The sequence below is a fragment of the Peromyscus leucopus genome, chromosome 2, assembly GCF_004664715.2.
Source record: "Peromyscus leucopus breed LL Stock chromosome 2, UCI_PerLeu_2.1, whole genome shotgun sequence".
Taxonomy (NCBI): Eukaryota; Metazoa; Chordata; class Mammalia; order Rodentia; family Cricetidae; genus Peromyscus; species Peromyscus leucopus.
Window position 1 is genome coordinate 44,913,340 of NC_051064.1, and position 22,928 is coordinate 44,936,267.

General features: G+C 42.8%; 1 protein-coding gene and 1 pseudogene across 1 annotated transcript in view; one reads left to right on the top strand and one right to left on the bottom strand.

Moving 5' to 3' along the window:
• Mdn1 (midasin AAA ATPase 1) overlaps window positions 1-22,928 on the top strand; it is a 155,929-nt gene that overhangs the window by 115,153 nt on the left and 17,848 nt on the right. The window contains 14 exon segments of the mRNA XM_028872751.2: window positions 6,052-6,198; window positions 6,961-7,087; window positions 8,697-8,802; window positions 9,438-9,553; window positions 10,507-10,989; window positions 11,203-11,429; window positions 11,800-11,955; window positions 12,102-12,280; window positions 13,119-13,280; window positions 15,449-15,586; window positions 17,875-18,010; window positions 19,498-19,676; window positions 20,159-20,302; window positions 21,069-21,216. Of these exon segments, the coding sequence (XP_028728584.1) occupies window positions 6,052-6,198; window positions 6,961-7,087; window positions 8,697-8,802; window positions 9,438-9,553; window positions 10,507-10,989; window positions 11,203-11,429; window positions 11,800-11,955; window positions 12,102-12,280; window positions 13,119-13,280; window positions 15,449-15,586; window positions 17,875-18,010; window positions 19,498-19,676; window positions 20,159-20,302; window positions 21,069-21,216 (2,448 nt within the window).
• LOC114695424 lies at window positions 8,186-8,666 on the bottom strand (annotated as a pseudogene).

Genomic DNA, 22,928 nt, shown 5'->3' on the forward strand with positions numbered 1-22,928 from the left:
GCTGCCTTGATCTTGGTTGGTTGGTGTGTCTTTCTGTATTGTCCAGGTGGGTCTCAAACTCGAGGATGCTAGTGACATGGCAGTCTTAGAGGATCCAACACCTGCCTCTGGCCTCCAGGCACCAGACACAAGTGGTTCATAGACATATGTGCAGGCAAACATTTAACACAGAGAAAATTAAAAAGATAAATCTTTTTGTTTTTTCCTCCGAGACAGGGTTTCTCTGTGTAGCCCTGGCTGTTCTGGAACTCACTCTGTAGACCAGGCTGGCCTCAAACTCAGAGAGCCTCCTGCCTCAACCTCCAGAGTACTGGGATTAAAGTTGTTCCCCATCACCACCCGTCAATAAATCTTTTAAAAACAAAAATTAGTCAAGTGGAAGCCAGGTGTGATGAGGCACATTCAAGAATCAGACCCAGGTGGATATTTGAGTTCAAGGGCAGCTACATAGTGAGACTCTGTCTCACCAAAAGGAAAAAAAGGGGGGCTTTTAAAGACAGAACTGGAGAGATGGCTCAGCAGTTCAGAACATTGATGGCTCTTCCAGAGGACTCATGTTCAATTCCCAGCACCCATGTGGCAGCTCACAACTATCTGTAATTCCATTTCCAGGGAATCTGACACCCTCACAGACATACATGCAGGCAATACACCAATGCACAGAAAGTAAAAATAAAGCATTAAAAAAATAGTTTAGCCTGGAGGGGTGGCGCACACCTTTAGTCCCATCGCTCAGGAGGCAGAGGCAGATGGATCTCTATGAGTTAGAGGCCAGCCTGGTCTACAAAGTGAGTTCTAGGACAGCCAGGGCTGTTACACGGAGAAAGAAATCCTGTCTCAAAAAAAAAACAAAAACAAAAACCTAAATAACAGTTAGATTTCAAGATGGCGGAGACAAGCAGACGCAGGTAGGCCTGTGGCAGCCACCCGCGGAGGTAGATGGGTCCGGCGGCAGTGGCTGACAGGGACATTTAGGCCCAGCGGCAGCTGGCGGAGACATTCAGGCCCAGCGGCGGCCCACAGAGGTGTACAGGCCCTGCGGCAGAGATAAGCAGACGGAGGTGGACAGGCCCGGCAGCGATCCACAGAGGTGGACAGGCCACGTAGCGGAGACAGGCGGACGCAGGTCGGCGACTTGCGGAGGTGGAAGGGCCCGGTGGAAGCGGCCGACAGGGACATACAGGCCCAACAGCAACCGGCAGAGACATACAGGCCCCGTGGCAGTTCACAGAGGTGGATGGGCCTGGCAGCAGTGACAAGCAGAGGTAGATAGGCCCGCGGCGGCAGCCGGCAGAGACGTACAGGCCCATTGGCTGCCCGCGGAGGTAGACAGACCCAGTGGCAGCTGACAGGGACATACAGGCCCAGCGGTGGAGACAAGTGGACGCAGGTGGGCCTGTGGCAGTGGGCCACAGGGGTGGACAGGCCCGGGGACAGAGAGGGGCGGACGCAGCTTGGAACGGGGACACCCCTAGCCCCAACACCTGGGGAAGAGGCTATCTCCGTGGGTGGGCTAGTCTGGACACTCCGTCTGGGGACAACCCAGGGCCCAACTGCTGATCCTGTGAAACCCAACAACTTGGAGGTGTTGGTGAGACTACCCTGCTCAGCTGAAACCCATCTGGGAGAGGATTCAGATGCCTACAGTTTGAAGTCTGAAGAAACAAGATCAGCTGAGGAGTTGACAAATGAACAAAACGTGACCTGGGAACACAGAAGAAGGCACTACCCAGTCACCAAACCAGATCACGAGAATCATAAGTATATAATTCACCGACTGAAATCAGCTGTCCCTGAAGAAACAGCCCAATAGCACCAATTTAACCAAGAACCCCTACTAAACCAAGACTAAAAATTAGAACAAGAGAGGCACTCTCAGACACAGACACCACCTGCACCGCACAGAGGAAAAGATGAGTAGACGCCAGTGCAAAAATACAGGCAACAACATAAAGACCTATATGGCAACATCAGAACCTAGTGATTCTACACCTGCAAGACCTAAACATACCATGACAGAAGAAACAGAAGAGATCAACCCTAAAAATGACTTTAAGAAGATGATAGAGGCCCTTAAAGAAGAAATAAAACATTCCCTCAATGAGGAAATAAAAACTTTCCTTAAAGAGGAAATGAAAAACTACCTTAAAGAGGAAATAAAAACTTTCCTTAAAGAGGAAATGAAAAACTCTCTTAAAGAGGAAATAAAAACTTCCCTTAAAGAGGAAATGAAAAACTCCATTAGAGAGGAAATTAAAAACTCCCTTAAAGAAATGGAAGAGAAAACGAACAAAAAATGGGAAGAAATCAAATCAAGCCAAGAAAAAGCAATTAAACAGATGAAAGAAACATTCCAAGATCTGAAAAATGAATTTGAGACAATAAAGAAAACACATGCTGAGGGAATGCTGGAAATAGAAATCCTGACAAAACGAACAGGAACTACAGAAACAAGCATAACCAACCGATTGCAAGAGATGGAACAGAGAATCTCTGACACTGAAGACACGATAGAGAAAATAGATTCGTCAGTCAAAGAAAACACTAAAGACAAAAAAGTCGTAACACAAAACTTCCAGGAAATTTGGGACACCATGAAAAGACCAAACCTAAGAATAATAGGGATAGAAGAAGGAGAAGAATACCAACTCAAAGGCACAGAAAATATATTCAACAAAATTATAGAAGAAAACTTTCCTAACCTAAAGAAAGAAATGCCTATGGAGATACAAGAAGCTTACAGAACACCAAATAGGCTGGATCCAAAAAAAAAGTCCCCTCGCCACATAATAATCAAAACACTAAACACACAGAACAAAGAAAAAATATTAAGAGCCGCAAAGGAAAAAGACCAAGTAACATATAAAGGTAAACCCATCAGAATAACACCAGACTACTCAATAGAGACTATGAAAACTAGAAGATCTTGGACAAATCTCATGCAGACACTAAGAGACCACGGATGCCAACCCAGACTATTATACCCAGCAAAACTCTTAATCACCATAGGCGGAGTAAACAAAATATTCCAGGATAAAACCAGATTTAATCAATACCTGTCTACAAACCCAGCCCTACAGAAAGCACTAGAAGGAAAAATTCAACCCAAAGAAGCTAAACACATCCATGAAGAATCAAGCAATAGATAATCCCACACCAACATACACCACAGAAGAAACAAGCTGGTGTAGCTATCCTAATATCTAGAGAAAAAAGATGTTTCAAAAGAGAAGAAGTCTTGTGGCAATGCCTCAGTGGTCCAGGTAACTACCAGAACTCGGAAAAGTTGGTTGAATTTGGGATTGACTGGGAGGCCAAAGATTTAAAAAGCAGAAGATTCTCTCAAGACACAAGTTGTGTGATAATAGTGTGTTTTGTGTGTGTGAATGAGAATTTGTAAATGTTGAATTCTAGGTTTCGACAATCATTGTCAGTGCAGATTAAGCTGCAAGTATTTATGCTTTAAAACTTAAATTATAAAGCTAGTTACGTCTTTCTAACAACTAGTTTTAATGTTTATGAGCATATTTTACCTACATTACCTTTTCAGGATATTGAGAAAGATGCATCACAAGCAAAGGCTGGAGGCTGGGGCTAGATGGTTTTGAGGAAGAGGTCTTGGTGGACTCTTTCATAGAGCAAAGGGAAGCAATGCCTTCTGGGAAATGAGCTAAGTTTTAATCTAGTCTTTAGGATTAGAAGTTAAAAACAAAAATATTAAGGAAAGGAAAACCCAATTGATCTTTGAAGTATTGTTATATGGAATTGAGTGGGACTTTTGAGGCCTTTCTTCCAGAAAACAAGGACTTGGTTGTCAGGCCTATATTAGGCCTAAACCTTGGTGCCATGTAGTTGTACTTAAATCATTTCAATGGAAAGTGTCTTAGTGATTGGAACTTCTAGTGCAGTTTGGAGTTCTTCCATTTGAAAAATGTGATATTTGCATGGGATTGTTTGAATTTTGTTTTCTAGTCCTTCCCCATCACCACCCTCATAGTCTGAAGGTAGATTTTTCTCTTGATAAAGGAACAAAAAAGGTGAACATCTTATTTGTAAATAGGTATCTAGTAACTAGTGGTAAACTTGAAATGGTAGAATTCTTTAAAGCCTAATTCTAGATAGCCTTAAGAAAATATATCTTAATTACTTTTGAACCTGTATTCACCTTGTTTTTTTCAAATATCTTAAGTTATATTTTCTTTTTCAGGTCTGCTTCTTATTAGGGGCTACTTCTTTTTTTTTTAAATTGAGGCGTAATTCATAAAAGGGTATATTGTTTTGATGAGACTTTTTACAACTGTGGCTGGATATCTTTCTTTAGTCTTCCAAGAAGGGCCATTTTACTTTTTTAGAGTTACTTTTTAAAGTCATAAGGTTAACAACTTGGACTACTATGCATGTAAGTGCTAATGCAAATTAAAGCCCAAGTTGACCTCCAGCAACAGTTCCTTCTATGTTGACAGTGAGAGAACACTTTGCCTGTTAGGATACTGTTACTCGTGGACTGAAATGCTGAAGAAACCCCTCCCCCATTTTGTTTTTTTTGCAAAAATCAAGGTATATTCTAGGGTTTCCTGGTTGACCTCAACAGATAAATTGAGATGATAGTCTTAGTTCAGAAATGATCTGAATGTAGATTTACAGTCTACGTGTACAGCTGGCTAAGTGAGATCGCTTTCACAGTTCTGCATGTATCCCATCGGCTCCCCATTAGTCACTGAACTCTTAAAACTGGTATTGTAACATTATTACAATGTTTTGCGCCAATTTTATAAACTTTACAGTACAATATGTGTTCCTTTTCTGAGGCAAACCAAAGGTATATTTCTCAAGGTTCTGCTGCTATCAGCAGTGTTGATGGAAGATTTTTTTATACATTTGTAATAGATAGAAATAAACCAGAAAAAAAGAAGAAAAAAAAAGTGGTGGAGGAAAAGGTGAACACTGCAAGAATACTCAAAAGGGCTGAGAGTTGCAAATGCCAAGATTGGCTTTGCATAGTAAATGGAATAAACAGCTCTGAACTATAGCTTACTTTTCCTGGTTTGGTCTGACAGAATGATTGAATGCTTTTGTACAAAAATCAGAGCCTTAAAAACAAGGATTTGGTGAGATTGTAAAATGGTGTGCCACTTTGGCAAAACAGTCTGGTGGTTGGTTAAAATGCAAAACATTGTTACTCTGTTACTCAATAATTCTACCCTTAGGAATATAACCTCAAACTACTGAAAATGTGCACCTATGAAACATGTACATGAAGGTTTACAGCAGTGTGTTGCTAATAGTAAAAAGTTAAAACAACTCAAATAGCTATCAAATACTGGAGAGAAATAAAATGTGGCTTATTCATACAATAGAATATTATTAAGACATAAAAATGAATGAGAAACTGACAGATTAAATGACTTTGGTGAACCTTCATAATTTCATTTGTAGATCTTTCCATTTCTAATTTATAAATACATTTGGGGTTATAAATTATAAATGTACTGCCTCCTGTCAACATTGTATACTTCTATTTGTGATTTCTGTGTCAAATATTATATGGAAATGTTTCCAAGTATTTTCTGTATTAACTGTGAAGGAATAGAACAAAATAAATTGCCTAAAAAAAAAAAAAAAAAAAAACCTAAATAAATAAATGAATTAGCGCTATAGATAAGTGCTTATGAAGTTGTATAGATTAAAAAGGCATTTAATTTATATTAGCTATAGGGAAGGAATGAAATACAATTATCAGATATTCCCCTTGGGTGATTAAAATTCATGGTATAATAAACTACTCTGTTGCTACTAAATACATAGGTTTTCCTTGGTTTGGTTTGGTTTATTTTAAAGAGATAACAAAGCTAAGAGTTACTTTATTTTCCATTTCCGTGCATCTTTACAGGTGTAGTTCAAACAGTTCATTGACCATTGCCAGCTGCTATGGACTGTTAAAAGTGCAGGAGAAAGATGAGCGGTGCTTACGGCCCCCATGCCACAGGAGGCCCTAGACATAGAGCAAACTGCACATTAACAAGGCCTTGGGATCTTATGTTTTCCCTACAGGTGAAGTGATTTCCTCTGTAAGTGAGTTGCAGAACTTAAATGTGAATCCCTCTGCTGAGAAAGAGAAGCAGCAATCAGAAGCCAAGCACATTCTCATGCAGAAGCACCGAGCTTTGTCGGATCTCTTTAAACACCTTGCAAAAATTGGTAAGGGTAGCTTCTGAAATACTAGAAAATAATTACCACCTTTTACCTTTATTTTAAAGTTTTAGTATGTACACATGTGATGTGTGAGGCTGCTCATGGAGACCAGAAGAGAGAATGAATCTCTTCCCCTAGAGTTGGAATTACAGACAGTTGTGAGCTACTTAGTACAGGTGTTAGGAACTGAACTGAGGATCATCAAGAAGAGCAGCAAGCACTCTTAACCAGCCGCCCCTGTAATCAGCCTTGGGGTAGTGGTGACATGGGGGAAATTCCTGAAACCATATACAACAAAATGCTAGACAAAGTTGTGGAATGTCGTTCTAAGAGTTCCGGGCATACAAAGGAAGATGCTACAGTGAACTGCTGGTTCCCACACATTTTCAAGTTTTGTGGTGAGGTATCTCCACACTGATACTCCACTTTCAGCAGTATTCTATACTCTCCTATCATAGGTAGAGAACAGTCACTTAGGGAATCGTGTTAAAATGCAAGGATTGGTCCTGTTTTAGTTGGTGCATTTCTTTACTGCTGCATAGTCCAAGCTGGCCTCACACTCATTCATGATCTTTCTGCCTTAACCCTCCTATGGGCTGAGATTATAGGCTTGGGCTATCACCCCTGGCTACCTGAAGCCATGTTTCTGACAGGTTGCTGGTGATACATGTCACAGACTTCACTTTGATGAGATGAGAGGGGGCGTTAGAGGACACAGCCTTTTCTCACTGAGTTACTGTGCATTAATGAGTGCTGTTGATTTCTTAGGTCTGTCGTATCGAAAAGGTCTTGCCTGGGCCCGTTCAAAAAGTCCTCAAGAGTTGCTTCACCTTCACCCGTTAGATCTCCAGAGCGCGTTGTCTATCGTCAGCAGCACTCGGGAGGCCGATGCCAGGTTGGTTGGTTTTTAAATTGTACATTGAGGAAGTCACTCAGCTTCTAAGAGAGTTCAAGATGACAAAAGGACCTGCACCTCGACACGAAGTGTTCCTTTTCTTCTGCCTTTCCTTGTGTGTGCCACCCTGTGCTGTTGGTGTGTGTGCTGTGTCCTTCACTGCTGACCTGCAGCCTCACTCACCCTGTGTCTTCTCGCTCTGCTCCTTTGCTTCCCTGAGGCCTGCTTACTTGACCTGATTGACAGCTGGGAATGTGGCCATAGTTTTGCTGTCTCTCTGTGTGTGTGTGTGTGTGTGTGTGAGTTTTAAAATACTCAGTTTGAGAACCGATTACCTTGAGAAAAAGCTGCCCATGTTTTCATCTACCCAGAGATCCCTAAGTGATCTGCATGTGTTTTAGTGCTGAGTGTCTTTGTGGGACTTTAATTTTGAGTCAGAACAGCATTGTAAAGGGGGAAGTTGTAGACCAGCTTTCTAGAGTTACAGTTTTTCAAGATAGCTTGCCAAATGGGCTTGCATTCTTAATTGGTCCCCATGTAGCTGTGACTGAGTTGTCCCTCTCCATTTGACAGGACACGTGTTTTCCAGTTTGTTTTATTCTCCAGCACCTGTGTGGGCCATGTTAGCTGTTAACCCTGCCTTGTTAGCATCTTGTGTATATCTGTCCCTGGTTCTTTGTTACCTGGTTAGCCCCTGTTGATGTCGGGGTTTGTAAGGCATACTTTCCATCATCAAGTTAGTTGGTGAAGGTTTCAGCGGAGAAAACAGACCATTGCTGTTTCTTGTTTGCTGGTAACGCTTCCAGTCCAAGTGTCCTCCTCACAGACACATCGATTTCAACTGGTGTCTCTGGGTTACGCCTAAATGTACTCAGAAGTCTTGAGTCCTTGGGATCTTCAGTGCGCAGTTGCTGTGGCTAGCTATTTATTTATTTATTTATTTATTTATTTATTTATTTATTTATTTATTTATTTATCTGTCTTCTCTCTGTCAAACCCTGAGCCAAGCACTTTCCCAAGACTTCCTGGGGAGGTACAGGAAAAGGAACACACAGGGACATGGAAGAACTATGGGAGGTGGAAGTGGAGACAGCTGCTTCATGTGGCGAAGAGGACGAGAAAGGCCACCACCATTAGGCAGAAGAGCCCCATGGCCTCTGAGAGGGCAAAGCCCAGAATAGTGTAGGAGAAGAGCTGTTGCTTCAGAGAAGGGTTCCTGGCATATCCAATGATGAGTCTCCCAAAAGAGTCCCAACCCCAGCCCCAGAGCCAGCCAGCCCAACTGTGGCGGCCCCAGCCCCAGTGAACTTGGCGGCTGTGTCCATGTCCCTAGAAGTAACGCTGGTTTGGAAGCTGCGGCTAGGGATGACTGAGGCCAGAGGACGAGGGACTGCCAAACCGCTGGGGCCCTGGTCTGTCCACATCTGCAGACAGCGGAAGACTCGGCAGCTGAGAGGCTCCTGATCAGGGAGTGGGTGGAGACGACCATGGAGCAGGCATACATTTTCAGGGGGAGGGGCCAAGGCCGGAGAGCTGCTCCAGGGTAGAGAAGACAGGGAGGGCGGTTGTTGTGGTTTTAATACAATAAGTTGCTTGATTTCTTTTCTAGGCTCCTCACAGAAATTTCGTCTTTGTGGGATGGGTGCCAGAAGTATTTTTATCGCTCCCTTGCACGGCACACCAGGCTTACTGCAGCCCTAGCGACTCCTGTCAAGGTAGACTGACGTGGGCTGGGGAAAGCATCTGCTGGGTTCATCACGTCACCATCCTTATTAGGCAATAACAAGCTTGTTAACTTTAAATCAGTGCAATAGTGTAGACCCTAGAACAGCTTAGAGTAAGCACCACTGCATTTGCTAAGAGGACCAGCTTTACTCTTGTGAGTTGAGAACAGACCACGTCTGTCCATAGTTGGTGTTACACCTCATTCCTCCCCTGATGTCAGTGATCTCTAGAAGCTAGTCTGAAAGACTGCTGGAAGACAGGATGTACTGCTGCTCACACCCCCGGAATGTGCATAAGTTCACCTAAGTTTCGAGGAATAGCTTCGGGGGGCTTGAAAGATGGCTCAGGAGTTAGGAGCAAAAGACCCAGATTCAGTACCCAGCCCTCACTTAGTGAGTGCCTCATTACTGTCTATAACTCCAGTTCCAGGGTATCAGAAGTCCTCTTTTGACCTCCAGACATATACATGGTGCACATACATATATGCAGGCAAAACAATTAAACTCATAATTGTTTTTGTTGTTGTTGATTTGTTTTTTGAGGAAGAAATAGTTTGGTGCATGTGTGGGGAGGGCAGGGATTATCAGCAATGCCTTCAGCATGCTTTTTCTCTTCCCTCTGCCAGGAGATTGGCATGGGTAATGTTGACAGGTGTAAAGGGTTCTCAGCACACTTGATGAAGCTGCTCATCCGACAGCGCCGCTCCCTGACCACACTGACTGAGCAGTGGATCATCCTCAGGTATGTTCTGGCGGGAAGGGTTGCCACAAATTAGGAGGATCTGTGCAGATCAGCCGAGAGGAACACCCTCCACTCTCTGAAGTGGGTTTGAGCCTGCTCAAAGAGGTAGGTAGTTTCTTTTGGTCCTACTGCTTCATTTGATGCCAGGCCATGGCACTATCCGTGGTCTGGAGAAAAGTGGAGTGTGGAGTGAGGGCAGGGCCTAGGCAAACAGTAAGAAGAGTTTTGTGAGCTGGCTCTGGAATGAGGCCCTTCACTGTGATAAGCTGAAAGTCAGGGTTGTGTTCTTGGTCGTGGGACTTCCTGATCTTTGGGACTGGGGATAAGTCTGCCTCTGTCAGGCTTTTAGATTTCCCCAGGTGGCAGTTTGTTCCCCAAATAGAAACAGAAATTAAAAGATGAGGACACTAGGAAAGCTGTCAGCCTGTTGAGTGGATTCTTGGCTGAGAGACAGTATTTCTAAACTGTATTCAGTTGAGCTTCTGTTTTTTCCTCAGTTCATTGGGGCTTATTTAGCAAAACAGTACATTTGCAAGGTAGTAAGAGTTGAAATCACAGCAGTGCTGTGCCAGTTAGCTGGCTGGCAGATAAGGTTCAGCTAGTAATGGTATGAGTTTTGATGGCATTCCTGAAAGACTGAAGAATGTGTTTAATTTGGGGAAGCATTTTAATAGACTTTTTACCTGTTTTCCCATACCCAGATGACCCTCACCCCTACCCCGTGTGTGTGTGTCTGTGTGTCTGTGTGTCTGTGTGTCTGTGTCTGTCTGTCTGTCTGTGTAAATGTAGTCCTGGCCCCCTGCTGGTGAACTGGTCTTCTCCCACTGAGCTCTATCCCTAGCCCTTCGAAATTACATGAAAAAGCCATATTTGTTCAGAAGTGTGCATACATATTTACTCTTCATAAACAACCTGAAGATGCCATTGTCCTTTCCCCACATTCTTCTGCACAGGAACCTCCTCGGCTGTGTCCAGGAGATTCACAGCAGGCTGACTGGGCCTCCCGTCTATCCTGTGGCCTTCCCACCTCAGGACAGTGTGCAGCAGTGGACAGAACGACTGCAGCACCTGGCCATGCAGAGCCAGATCCTGCTGGAGCAGCTCTCCTGGCTCCTCCAGTGCTGCCCCAGTGCAGGGCCAACTGGAGGCCGCAGTGATGCTCCAGTGCAGGGGCAGCCTTCCGTGCCCCACCTGGGAAGAACAGATACCAGGGGGCCAGTATCGGGGCCAATGCCAGACTTACTTCCCTCTGATCTGAGCTACCCATCCCCAGTACCTAGAGGTCAGCTGCCATCTGGTTGCCAAATGCGGAGACAAGATCAACTTTGGCAGCAGTCAACTGCAGGGTTGACAGAGCTGCTGAAAACCATTAAAACTGTGAAAGCTGGTGTTGACAAAATTAGACAGCAGTCTTGTGAGACCCTCTTTCATACATGGTAAGTGTGTCTGTCTTGCTTATGAGACTTCAGCCTTGGGCTAAAATATGAAAAGAATTGTGCTAGAGTCCTGTTACTCAGCAAACATACACGGCACTTGGTGCCATCAGACTGTAAACTTGGAGGTACAGCCTGTTTGCTGTGGTTAGAGGGAGAGGGGAAGAGGTGTTGGCTGTAGCCCCTTCCTTTCAACATGGGATATTTCTGTTGCAGGGAAGATTTTGAAGTTTGTTCTTCTGGGCTGAATTGCCTGTCCCAAGTGTCAGCTCATTTGCAAGGCCTAGAGTCCTTGTTCATTCTTCCAGAGATAGAGGCTGAGCAAACAGACGCACGAATGGCATTAGTTGAAAGCCTGGAATATCTAAGAGGAGAAGTTAGTAAAGCCATTCATGACTTCACTGCCTGGAAAGCACGTCTCTTCATTTCACACAGGCAAGGAGGTGAGAACTTAGAAGTGAGGTGATGACCTGTTCTGTCCTGTTAGGTTTGTGCCCGAGAGGAGCACAGGCTGTTACAGCTTCCCTTAGGCCGAAATGCCTGAGGCCAATATGTAAGATAAACTCAGAGTTTGTACACGCCACATAACTATTGTTCCTCCTCCTCTTCCTCCTCCTTTTTTTGTAGTCTTTTTGTAACATTGATATGAAATGATGGGCTTCATAGTTTAACAGGCAAGGAATCTGCCCTTTTATCCTTGGATCCATCACAACTTCTTATAGGGACTAGCAAATAATAGAGTACTTTACTTAGCCATTTAACAATGAGTATTACTCGAGATTCAGCTTTGCTGTATACCATGTTGCTTACTAGGAAACCAGATGTTGGAGGAAAGCTTTGTTGAAGACTTTTCAGAGCAAATAGAAACGGCCATCCGGGCCATCCTCTGCACCATCCAGAACTTAGCAGAAAGAAACAGTAAGAAAGCTGAAGACAGCCCTGCTGAAAAGAGACCACAAGGAGAGGATGGTATGGCTGAAGTTGTGCGAAAATTAACTTCAGATTAATCCGATTCATTTCATTAATGCTTTGTTACTTGGGCTAACTAAAGACAGATATTAGACATAGCCTTCATAGAGATATGAAATGGTTTGTTTTGCTTCTTGTATTGTTAGAAATGAAAGAAGAGGCAGGCTTTGAGAGGCTGCAGCCAGGACATCTAACCAAACTCTTAGAGGACGACTTCTGGGCCAGTGTGAGCACTTTACATGTCCAGAAAATCATTTCTTCTGTCTCAGAGCTGCTGGAGAGGCTAAAGTCCTGCAGTGAGGATGGCAGCACGGCCAAGCACAAGGTACCCACTGTTCAGAGCAGACCAGTGCTCCTCAGAGTAGATGAGGAGGATGGCCTTCATCACCCATGGGGAGGGTCCTCAGCAGACCTTGGTGCCCAGCTCACTGAGGACTTGTCATTGATAAGCTCTGATAAGTGCAAAACTGCTGCCATCCAGAATACCCCTGTGTCCCTTCCCCATCACATGCTGGATCAGGCATAAGCTGTGTCATTGGTAAGAAGCAACTTATTCTGTAGGATGTTGTACTGTGTTTCATTACATGAGTGCCAACTCTGGTCTACTGGTAAAATTCATCGATAAATCCTTCTTTTAAAAAAAATAAAGTGCTGCGCTGAAGAGACGGCTAGGTGGTTAAGAATGTGTACAGCTCTGTCAGAGGACCTGGGTTTGATTCCCAGCGCCCATGTTAGGAGGCAGTAATAACAGTGCTGTGTGCTGTGTTTCATGGCTCACACTTGTAATCCCAGCACTTGGGAGGCTGAAGCAAGAGAATCACCATGAATCTAAGGCCAGCCAGGGCTACTTGGTGTGTTCTAGGACAGCTTAGGCTACAGGGTAAGATCCTGTCTCAAAAACAATAATAGTAGTAGCAGTAGTAGTAGTAATGATGATACTGATGCTGTTAACTACCTAAATGATTGGCTGGGAATATACAGTGAATGTTTATGAATATATGTAAGGAAAAGGTCTCTGAGCTAGGAGATGAGGTTAAAACACATGCAGCTTACATGAACGACTTGGAGCACCTTCCTGAGTCATGTGGCATGCTGTCTAGTTGTAGAACATCTCCAGAGGGGATGTCTCTTCAGCAGTGTAACTGGGCATTTGTTTGTCTCAGGTCTTCAGCCAGTCCTGCTGCTTGCTAGTGCGCCTGGTCCCCATGCTCTGCAGCTTCTCAGACCTTATCCTTTTCTTCCTGACCCTGTCTCTGGCAACTCACCGGAGCACTGCCAAGCTGCTGTCTGTGCTTGCCCAGACCTTCACAGAGCTCGCCCAGAAGGTAAGGACTGTCAGTGTGGAATGCCATGGAACATACAGGCATTTCAAGTCTTTGCAGGGCTTGCTGGGCATTTATGGTAGGCTGTCAGAAATACCAGGAGGTGGTCTATCTCTTTGAGGTTCAGGGCTTTGTCTGAAAACTGATTGCTAAGCAGGTTTCCACTAAGGTCTTAAAACTTGACCAAAGGGGCTATCTAAAGGCTGCTGCCTTCTCTTAGGTCAGCCTTCCCTCCCTGTTGATTGGAAGTCTTCAGATATCTCTTGAGCAAGATAGATCCTTAAGGCTGTTTGATTATGATTAAATGATAAAGGGGGCTCTTGGTGTAAAGAAAAGAAAGTTGTTCTTTCATTAAGGTGAAAAGAAGCAAAATTGTAGAGAGTGGAGACCTGCCCTTGATTCAGAGGCAGTGAAATCCAGAAGATGTGGCAATATGTAGAAATACAGTTCTTGGACTTAGGTTGGATACTTTCCCAAGTAGATCTGACTACTGTTATTTGTATTTTTGTGAGCACCATCTTCAAATGACTTTTGAGTTTTAAGTTTTCTTTGATTTCTTCCTAAGTATCCTGAGTTTTCTTCAGCTAAATACAATATAAATGAGGTAGGAGATTACAAATAGAATAGGTGTCTAGGCATCTAAACACTTAAAAATTCGTATTCTATAAAATCCTGGAGTTAAAAAGTGGGAAGTCATCCTGAGGCCTCATATCCAGAGGAATATGTGTATATTGAGTTATAGGTCTTCATGTTTGCCCATCTGTCTTCTTTCTCATTACTTCTTGAAGAAAACTATACAAAAGAGAATGGAAGGATAATGTGCACTGTAGAAGATGCCTTGATGTCTGTCTCTGTCTGTGTGCTCCAGGCCTCGGCCTGAGCTCCATAGCAGCACAGCCTGGTGGCTGTCCAGACCAGAGCTACTATAGTGGTATGCTCTGCCAAGAGTATGAATCTCCTTCAGATACTGTGTGGACTCATCCTCAGCCTATGTCTGAACACACCTCTCTTAAAATAATTTAGCTCAGAAGCACGTGAGATGGATGGTTCAGCCAGTGAGGGGACTTGCCACCAAGCCTAACAACCTAACTTCAATTCCTGAAACCCATGTGGTAGAAAGGGAGACCATTTCCTGCAAGTTTGACCTCCACACGTGCATCGTGGATGTACACAACTTCTTTCCACACACAGGGAAGTAAATGAGGGTTAGAAAATATAAAGCAAGCAGTGGTAGTGCACACCTTCAATCTTAGCACTCAGGAGCATTGGAAGGCAGGCCTCTGGGTTTGCGGCCAGCCAGGGCTACACAGAGAAATCCTATATGTCATATATATGTGACATGTGTCATGTATATAATATTATATGTATATATCTTGTAAGTCTAGCTCAAGAGATATCTGCAGACTTCAAATTGACAGGGAGGGAAGGCTGATGTATGAGAAGGCAGCAGTCTTTAGATAGCCCCTTTGGACAAGGGGGATTTGCAAGTTTTAAGACCTTATGTCATATATATATATATATATATATATATATATATATATATATATATATATAAAATGGTAATGTAGTTCAGTGGGAAGATACTTGACCATTTTCAGACAGCTTTCTGAAAATGTACACACCTTGAAATTGAGTGTGCTTAAGTGTCCAAATCATACAGCCTTTCTGAGTGATGCTGAACTTTAATGTAGATAAGGCACGGGGCTTCAGTGATAGATTTAGGTTGTGATTAAAACATTTGAGTCCACAGAAAGCTGCTTCATTATAGCAAAGTTGGTGTTGTTCATCTTGGATCTCTGATGACTGGCAGCTTATTCTTTTTTGGTGCATTTGCATCCTTGGATTGACCAATATCATGTTTTCTGTTACATAAAATTCCTGATTACAGCCATTACTTTTAGTACTTTCTTTCCAGGCTTCTTTCCAAATCAGTCAGTTTTGTTACTTACTCTTAACGGAGCCTGTCTCCTCTCCTATCTGCTCTGGTTCAGTGGCTTTTAAGGAACTACCCTAACTATCCTGATACATTTCATTCATGTTTTTGTCTTGGTAACTTAACATTACTGTGTGCTAGAGACCTCTACAAAGTTCCAAGAGGGAAAAGAATGTCAAAAATCTACTACATTTCCAGCATGATTACAACAGCATTTGCTGAACCTTTTCCCCTCCAGGGGTTTTGCTTACCTAAAGAATTGATGGAAGATTCAGCAGGAGAGGGAGCAACACAGTTCCATGACTACGAGGGAGGTGGAATCGGAGATGGCGAGGGCATGAAGGATGTGAGTGACCGGATAGAAAATGAGGAACAGGTAGGTTCACACTGCTTGCATGAGCTGACTCTCCTCTTCAGTGTCTAGTAAACTTGTTACTAGGCCAGTAGCCTCAGACTGATCTGTGTAGTCCTAGAGGTACTCAAACTTGAGTGAGTCTTTAAATAAAAACCTAAAAGCCAAAGGACCTTTGCAACTCAGCCCCTGGTTATGATTATAGTTTTGGAAAGAATGACCTTTACAGTTTGTTTTTAAATGTGGATTTGCTGATAATTCTGCAGAGTATTTTGGGGTTTGGGGGTAATTGGTTTGGTTTTGTTTAATTTTTAAATTACATTTTATTTATTTTGTGAAGGGGTGGGGTGAGGCATACACATGTAAGAGGTCAAGGGACAAGTTGTAGAGTTGGTTCTCTCTACCATGTGGGTCCTAGGGGTCAAATCCCACCAGTCCTGGTAGTAGTAATTTTAAGATTAAAAAGATTTGGTTATTACAAGTGATGATTAAATTAAACAATATTGGCAGTGTTGGCCAATAATATATTTTGTCTTTTTCATTGAAAAGCAGGTGTGGTGGCATATGCCTTTAATGCTAGCATTTGTGAGGTGGAGGCAGGAGGGTCAAGAGTTCAAGGTTCACCCTTATCCTATAGTATGTTTCAGGCCACACTAGACTATGAGATCCTGTCTTTAAAAAAGTTATATATATATATATATAAATAAAATATATATATATATATATATTACAAAACCTTGTTGAAATTGTAAACTTTGTGGGGGTTTTTTGAATGTTCATATTCTTAGACTGTGTTGCAATGCTCTGTAATATATCTCTTTTGGGAGAACATAAATGTGGATATATTTATCCTGCTAGTGGTCATTTAAAGTAGTCATCTGTGACTTGAAAGCATATAAAGTTTTGTTTTGTTTTTGCCACTATTCTAATCTCAATCAAACCATAAGTTTGTATCTAAGATAAAATTACAACTATTTTGAGGCAGGGTCTTGCTGTGTAGCCTTAATTGGTCTGGAACTCAGAAATCTGCCAGCCTTGGCCTCCCAAGTAATGGGATTAAGGGCATGTGCTACCACTGCCTGGCAACTTTTTTTTTTTTTTTAAGTTAATACAAATTATTTTTCTTGGCAGAGAAAACTGAAAAGAAATTTTAAAAATAAACTTAGACTGGTGTTTATGTGATGGCATTCTACTTTTTATTGTTTTTTTCAATTTTCTGTATTTCTCTAATATAATTCAATCACATGGTACTTCTCTAAATGAAAATAAATTTAAGATTTAAAATGACGGGAAACAAAGTACAATCCATTGCAAACATTAAGTAGGATAAAATGTTACTAAAAACTGTTAAATTTCAATTTACATAAATATTTTTAAGACATTTTTTTCTTCATGTATAAGGAGGTTTTGCCTCATGTATGTCTGTGCACACAGTGCCCTTGGGGGCCAAAACAGGGCACTGAATACCCGGGAATTCAAGTTATGGGGCGGTTGTGAGCTGCCACATGGGAGCTGGGAATCAAACCCAAGTCCTGGAGAAGCAGCCAGTTCTCTTACCTGATGAGCCTTCTCTCTATCCCCAAGTGCACCCTTGTGCGCTCTTGTTTTAAAGATCAAAATGGCAAAAACAGAGAGAAAAGATTCGGATAATAAGACTAGTATGTGGGGGTGTGCTGAGTCTCCATGTTATTAGGTAGTCCAGGCTAACCTCCGACTTGATCCTCCCAAGTTCTATGATAGCAGGTGCATACTACTACACCGCTGGATTTTTTTCTTTTCTCATTGAGACAAAGTCTCTGAATGTAGACTTGACTGGGCTGGAACTCTTGCTATATAGACTAGGCCAGCCTCAAACTCAATAGAGATCCCCCTGTAACTCTGCTTTGGAGAGTGCTGTGATTCAAGACTTAACAACCACTCCTGGGAAGAATTCATATTCCTTAAAAATGTCTCTGGAATACTGATTTGGGGGTTTTATATGTTTGTTATTGTTACTGGGGTTTTGGGGGTTTTCTTGTTTGTTTTGTTTTGTGTGTGTGTGTGTGTGTGTGTGTGTGTGTGTGTGTGTGTGTTGATACTGTTTTTACAATTCTCACAAAGAAAGCCCAAATAAAATTCTGTATTCTCTGATCAAAAAAGCTATAAAATAAAGATTTACTCTGGAAATGTAAAGCAAGCCTTCATACATTACTACATGTGACTGTCTTGATCAGGTATGTTTTTTCACACTGCTAACCTGGGCACTTACAGTCTTGAATTGAAGTGTCCAGGAAGCACAGCATTCACCAGTGCTCTTACTCTTTTTCCTAAAGGTAGAAGATACATTTCAGAAGGGTCAAGAGGACAAGGAGGACCTTAACTCAAAACCTGATACTAAAGGCGAGGATAATGCCATTGAGATGTCAGAAGACTTCGATGGGAAAATGCATGATGGCGAGCTTGAAGAAGGTCTGAGATGTGTCATTTTCTGCTTTTTGGATATGAAATATTTTCTACAGAAACTTGTAGGATCTCACAATAAGGAGGCTATTGGTTTTTGTTTTGTTTTGTTTTGTTTTTTTTGCAACAAGCTGGTTGCTCAGGTTAACTGCAGATCACATTAGCACCTGTGGATGCCATGACTCTCTCCCCTAAGGCAGAAATTTACAAGTTTGGAGGTTCTCCTTTGAGTGAGCTACAACCTTGATTTTGTTGGATGAAGTGGCTCAGTGGTCTGCAGAGAAATCCAGAATAGCAAGATGAACTGTGACAGCTTGGCTCTGAATTTATTTGAAGAAGTTTTTTGCTGTTGGTTAATTTTTTTAGTGACTTTGTCCTTAATTATTATGAAAATATTAGGGAGCTAAGGGAAATGGCTTGGTGAGTAAAAGCACTTGCCTTAGAAGCATGAGGACCAGGGTTGAGACCCGAACCCAGCAAGGGCGTCTGTAATCCCAGCACTCCTAGGGGCAGATGGGAGACAGTGACAGGAAAATTCTAGAAGCTGGCAGGCAAACTAGCCTTATTCAGCAGAAAAATCGACCCTGTCTCATAAAGTAGAAAACAAGGACTGACAGCTGTGGTTTTCCTGACCTCCACACCTCACTCATGAGCGTGCACACATACACATACAGTAATAACGGAAAAATACAGTAGATGTCTGTTACTCAACTGTAAGGAATAAAATAAACACTGGTAAGCCCACCACATGAGCCACTTAATTCTGGTGTGTTTTTTCCATTTGTGACATATAGGCACACACATAGATCATACTGCGTTCTGTAATCAGCATTTGTTTTGTTAACATCTTATTAGTATTCCTCTTAGCATAAGATGACAATATAATTCTTATAACACATCATCAATTGCTTTTCTTTGACCGTAATCCAGTACTTACTCTAATTACTGGCAAAAGCAGAAACTTGTAACATGAACTACAGTGTCTTATTCTAAGCAAAGGTTTTACAGAAATGAATGGTAATTTAGAGTAGAGGAAATGCAGAATGATTGCCAGTGATGCATAAGAATATACCCATCAGCAAAGGAAGCAGGATGAGCAAAGATGAAGGCAAGAGGTTCTCAGTAGTTGATCTACATCGCATGCACAGTGAAGTAGTTGAATAGAAAGGGTTCAAAGAGAAGATCAGGGACTACAACTTGTCTATCACTTCATAGATACAAATTGTAACTAAACCTAAGTGTGGCCACTAGATCCTGTAAAATGTCTTCCCCAGCATCAAAACCAGGCATCCCAACAGTTCTTCCCACTGTTTACTCACACATGAAAGTCCTTTTCCAAATGATTTGCAAAACGTGGTAGAAATACTTGGCATCTTCCCATAGTGTTCTGTAGACCCTAATGACACTTTGGCCAGGAGGTGTCTTTGCCTTTTCCACATGCAGACCTGGATTGGTTGAGGGGTCTACCTAACTCAGCTTAGCATGTTCCCTTTCAGAAGAGGATGATGAGAAGTCTGACAGTGAAGATGGAGACCTGGATAAACAGATGGGCAATCTCAATGGAGAGGAAGCGGACAAACTAGATGAGAGGCTTTGGGGAGATGATGAGGAAGAAGATGAGGAAGATGAGGAAGATGGAGGGAAAGCTGAAGAAACAGGACCGGGAATGGATGAGGTAAGTAAGAGTCCGCATCCCAGAGTGCAGGCCCCAGCTGAGGAGCTGGTCCTCCCCCACGCCCTGCTGCTGTCTGCTGCTTTTCCTTTTCTATGTTTTTCTTCTCTTTCTTCCATCTCTTCTGCCTCTCTTGCTCACACTGAGACCTGCAGCAGCCTGATCTGCCTGAGTCCTCCCGTGTGGTGTGGTGTTGTGGAGGAGGGAACTTTAAAAACACCCATGCTAAGCCAGTGCTCCCCATGCAGCTGCACCCCAACTCCTCGCTGAGAACGGCAGGGTGGGCGCCTGTGCAGAAGCAGAGTATGGTGTGTCGACCAGACCGACTCTCCACCCTATTCTTGCTGCTACTGAGGCAGACCTAGTGCCCTGTCTGCCAGTTATCTGTATGGGGTGGGTCCAACAGCAGAAGTCATCTGTACCTGAGGACTGGCCCATACAGAAGCCGTTTCTTAGATGTATGACAGTTTTCTTTCTTCATTTAGGAAGATTCTGAACTGGTTGCTAAAGATGACAGTTTGGATGCTGGAAATTCAAACAAACATAAAAAGCATCAAGATGAGAATGAAGAATCAGAACCTGAAGATGTTGAACAAGGCCAAGAGAAAATTAATGAGCAGATTGATGAGGTAATGAACATTTGGAAGTGTTTTGCTCTCCTAACTCAAGACCGCAGTTCTTTGAGTGTCTTGTGACATTTTTTTCTTCCTATTCATTGGTTCCTTTACTATGCTTCAGAAGAGTGTGCATCAGAGCCAAACATGGTAGCATGCACTCTTGTAATCTTAGCATTCATGAGGCTTAAGCAGGAGGATTGTGAGTTCCCATCCAGCCTGGGCTACATAGTTGGGGAGGGAGTTGGGAACATATCTTTTTTTTTTTTTTTCCTTTTATTTTATTTTACAATACCATTCAGTTCTACATATCAGCCATGGGTTCCCCTGTTCTCCCTACTCCCACTCCCTCCCCTTACTCCCAGTCTACCCCCCATTCCCACCTCCTCCAGGGCAAAGCCTCCCCCGAGGACTGCGATCAACCTGGTAGACTCAGTCCAGGCAGGTCCAGTCCCCTCCTCCCAGACTGAGCCAAGTGTCCCTGCATAAGCTCCAGGTTTCAAACAGCCAACTCATGCAATGAGCACAGGACTCGGTTTGGGAACATATCTTAACTATTGGTTTGTGCTGATGTAAGTTTTGGAGTTTTAACATGAAGTAACAGAGGACATATTACCCTTAGAGAGTCTATACAGAAAATGAAATTTGAAATTCTAACATGAAAGACCGAAAAATACTCTTAAATGACTAAAATGTGCTGGTAATATTAAGAAAGAAATCATGACCTTTGGTTTCGTGAAATAATGTTTGCTCTCCTGTGCTCTTTTCTGTTGTCACAAAGAGAGAATATGATGAGAATGAGGTAGACCCTTACCATGGCAATCAGGAAAAGCTGCCAGAACCTGATGCCTTGGATCTTCCAGATGACTTGAAACTTGACAGTGAGGACAAAAATGATGGTGAGGATACAGACAATGAGGAAGCAGAAGGTACGTCTTCAAGATGCCCACAGCTAGAAGTCTTTGGCAGTGGGCAGCACTGATGTCTTTTTGGCCAGGGGCATGACAAGGTCAGAAATACTTTTTGCTAGCTCCATTCCAGTTTGAATATGCCTACGACACATAGACCAACACACCTCTCTCTTCTGGTGTCACATCCCATCTGCGTTTTGAATTGCCGTTGACTGATGATGCTTTATCACGTACACCTCTTTCTCCAAAGCCATCACTGTGTTCCCACCTTGTGGGTCAGTGTGCACACCATGCAGTCTTGGTCTGTCAGGGATCTTACACAGCTCTTCTAGAGAAATGATGGTTTCAGCTGTTGACTTCTGTATTGCTCTCTGAAAATATGAAGTCATGATCATAGAGAGTGAGAGCGAATAATCCCAAGAAAGTCACACACACTGTGACAGTAATTAGAGCCTCTGCTACCCAATTCATTGCTAGAGATTCCTCTAAGGGTAATAGGTGGAAACTCACTCATGCTAATCCACCTCACAGAAAGATGCTAGGTAGCTGATTTAACTGAGTTACATGTTTAGGAAAGCTAAGTTTAATTTTGTATAATTTTTAGATGTATGATGAGACAAAAAATAAGTTACAAGGAATAATTAAGACTATTTATATAAAAACTTAATTTTAGAATCTGACTTTAATCCTAATACCAGCAACCAAGCACACATAAAATTAAGATTAAAACTACTGAGAATAAAGTATGCTACCCTCCTTTAAATACCCATTTCATTTAGGCTCTTTTAGACTTGTATATGTGAACCAAAGAACAGTCACATTAGCTGGTTACTGGCTGATAGCTTTCTGAAGGATCTAAAGTAGAGGGAACACTTTCTAGTCAGGAAAACTTAGGGCCTCGGGGCGGGATGGCTCAGCTGGTGAAGTGCTTGCTTTGCACGCGTGAGAGCCCAGGTTAAACCTCAGCACCCGTTGATTTGCCCACACATGTCCCTGCACCACATGCAGGCCTGCTGCCAGAAGAGGGCAGTAGGTCATCTGCAACTGCAGTTACAGCAGGTTGCAAGGCTGTGGTGGCAGGCACAGGAGGCAGAGGCAGGCAGACCTCTGTGAGTTCAAGGCCAGCCTGCTCTACCTAGTAAGTTCCAGGACAGCTAGGACTGTTACATTCATTACACAGAGAAACCCTGCCTCAAAAAATTCAAAAAGAAAGAAGAAAAAATAGAAGGTTGTGAACTGCCATGTGTGTGCTGGAAATTTACCTGGGTCCTCTGGAAGAGTAGCCAGTGGTCTTTACAGCTGAGCCATGTCTGTTCCTCCTCAAATAATATTTTAAGCTTCCTTGTCCATATCTCGATGGTAGATACTTAGCTCTGTTGTTACAGAGTAACAGCTGTTGTAGGCAGTGAACAATAGATGGAGTAAACATAAACAGAATGTATTTGGCTGTGTTCCCAGAAAACTTCACTGACAGAAATGTAGAAAACTATTATTTGGCCTGTGGGCTGTAGCTTGCCAATGCTTAGCTTAAAAAATAAGACTAAAATATGTTTATATGTGTACTGTATGTGTATTAGTATTTTGTCCGTGTATGTGTGTATGTGTGTGTGTGTGCGCGCGCGCCAGAAGATGGCATTTCATCCTGTGGGACTACAGTTATAGACAGTTGTGAGTCAGCATGTGGGTGCTGGGCATTGAACCCAGGACATAGAAATGTGGGCACTGCTCTC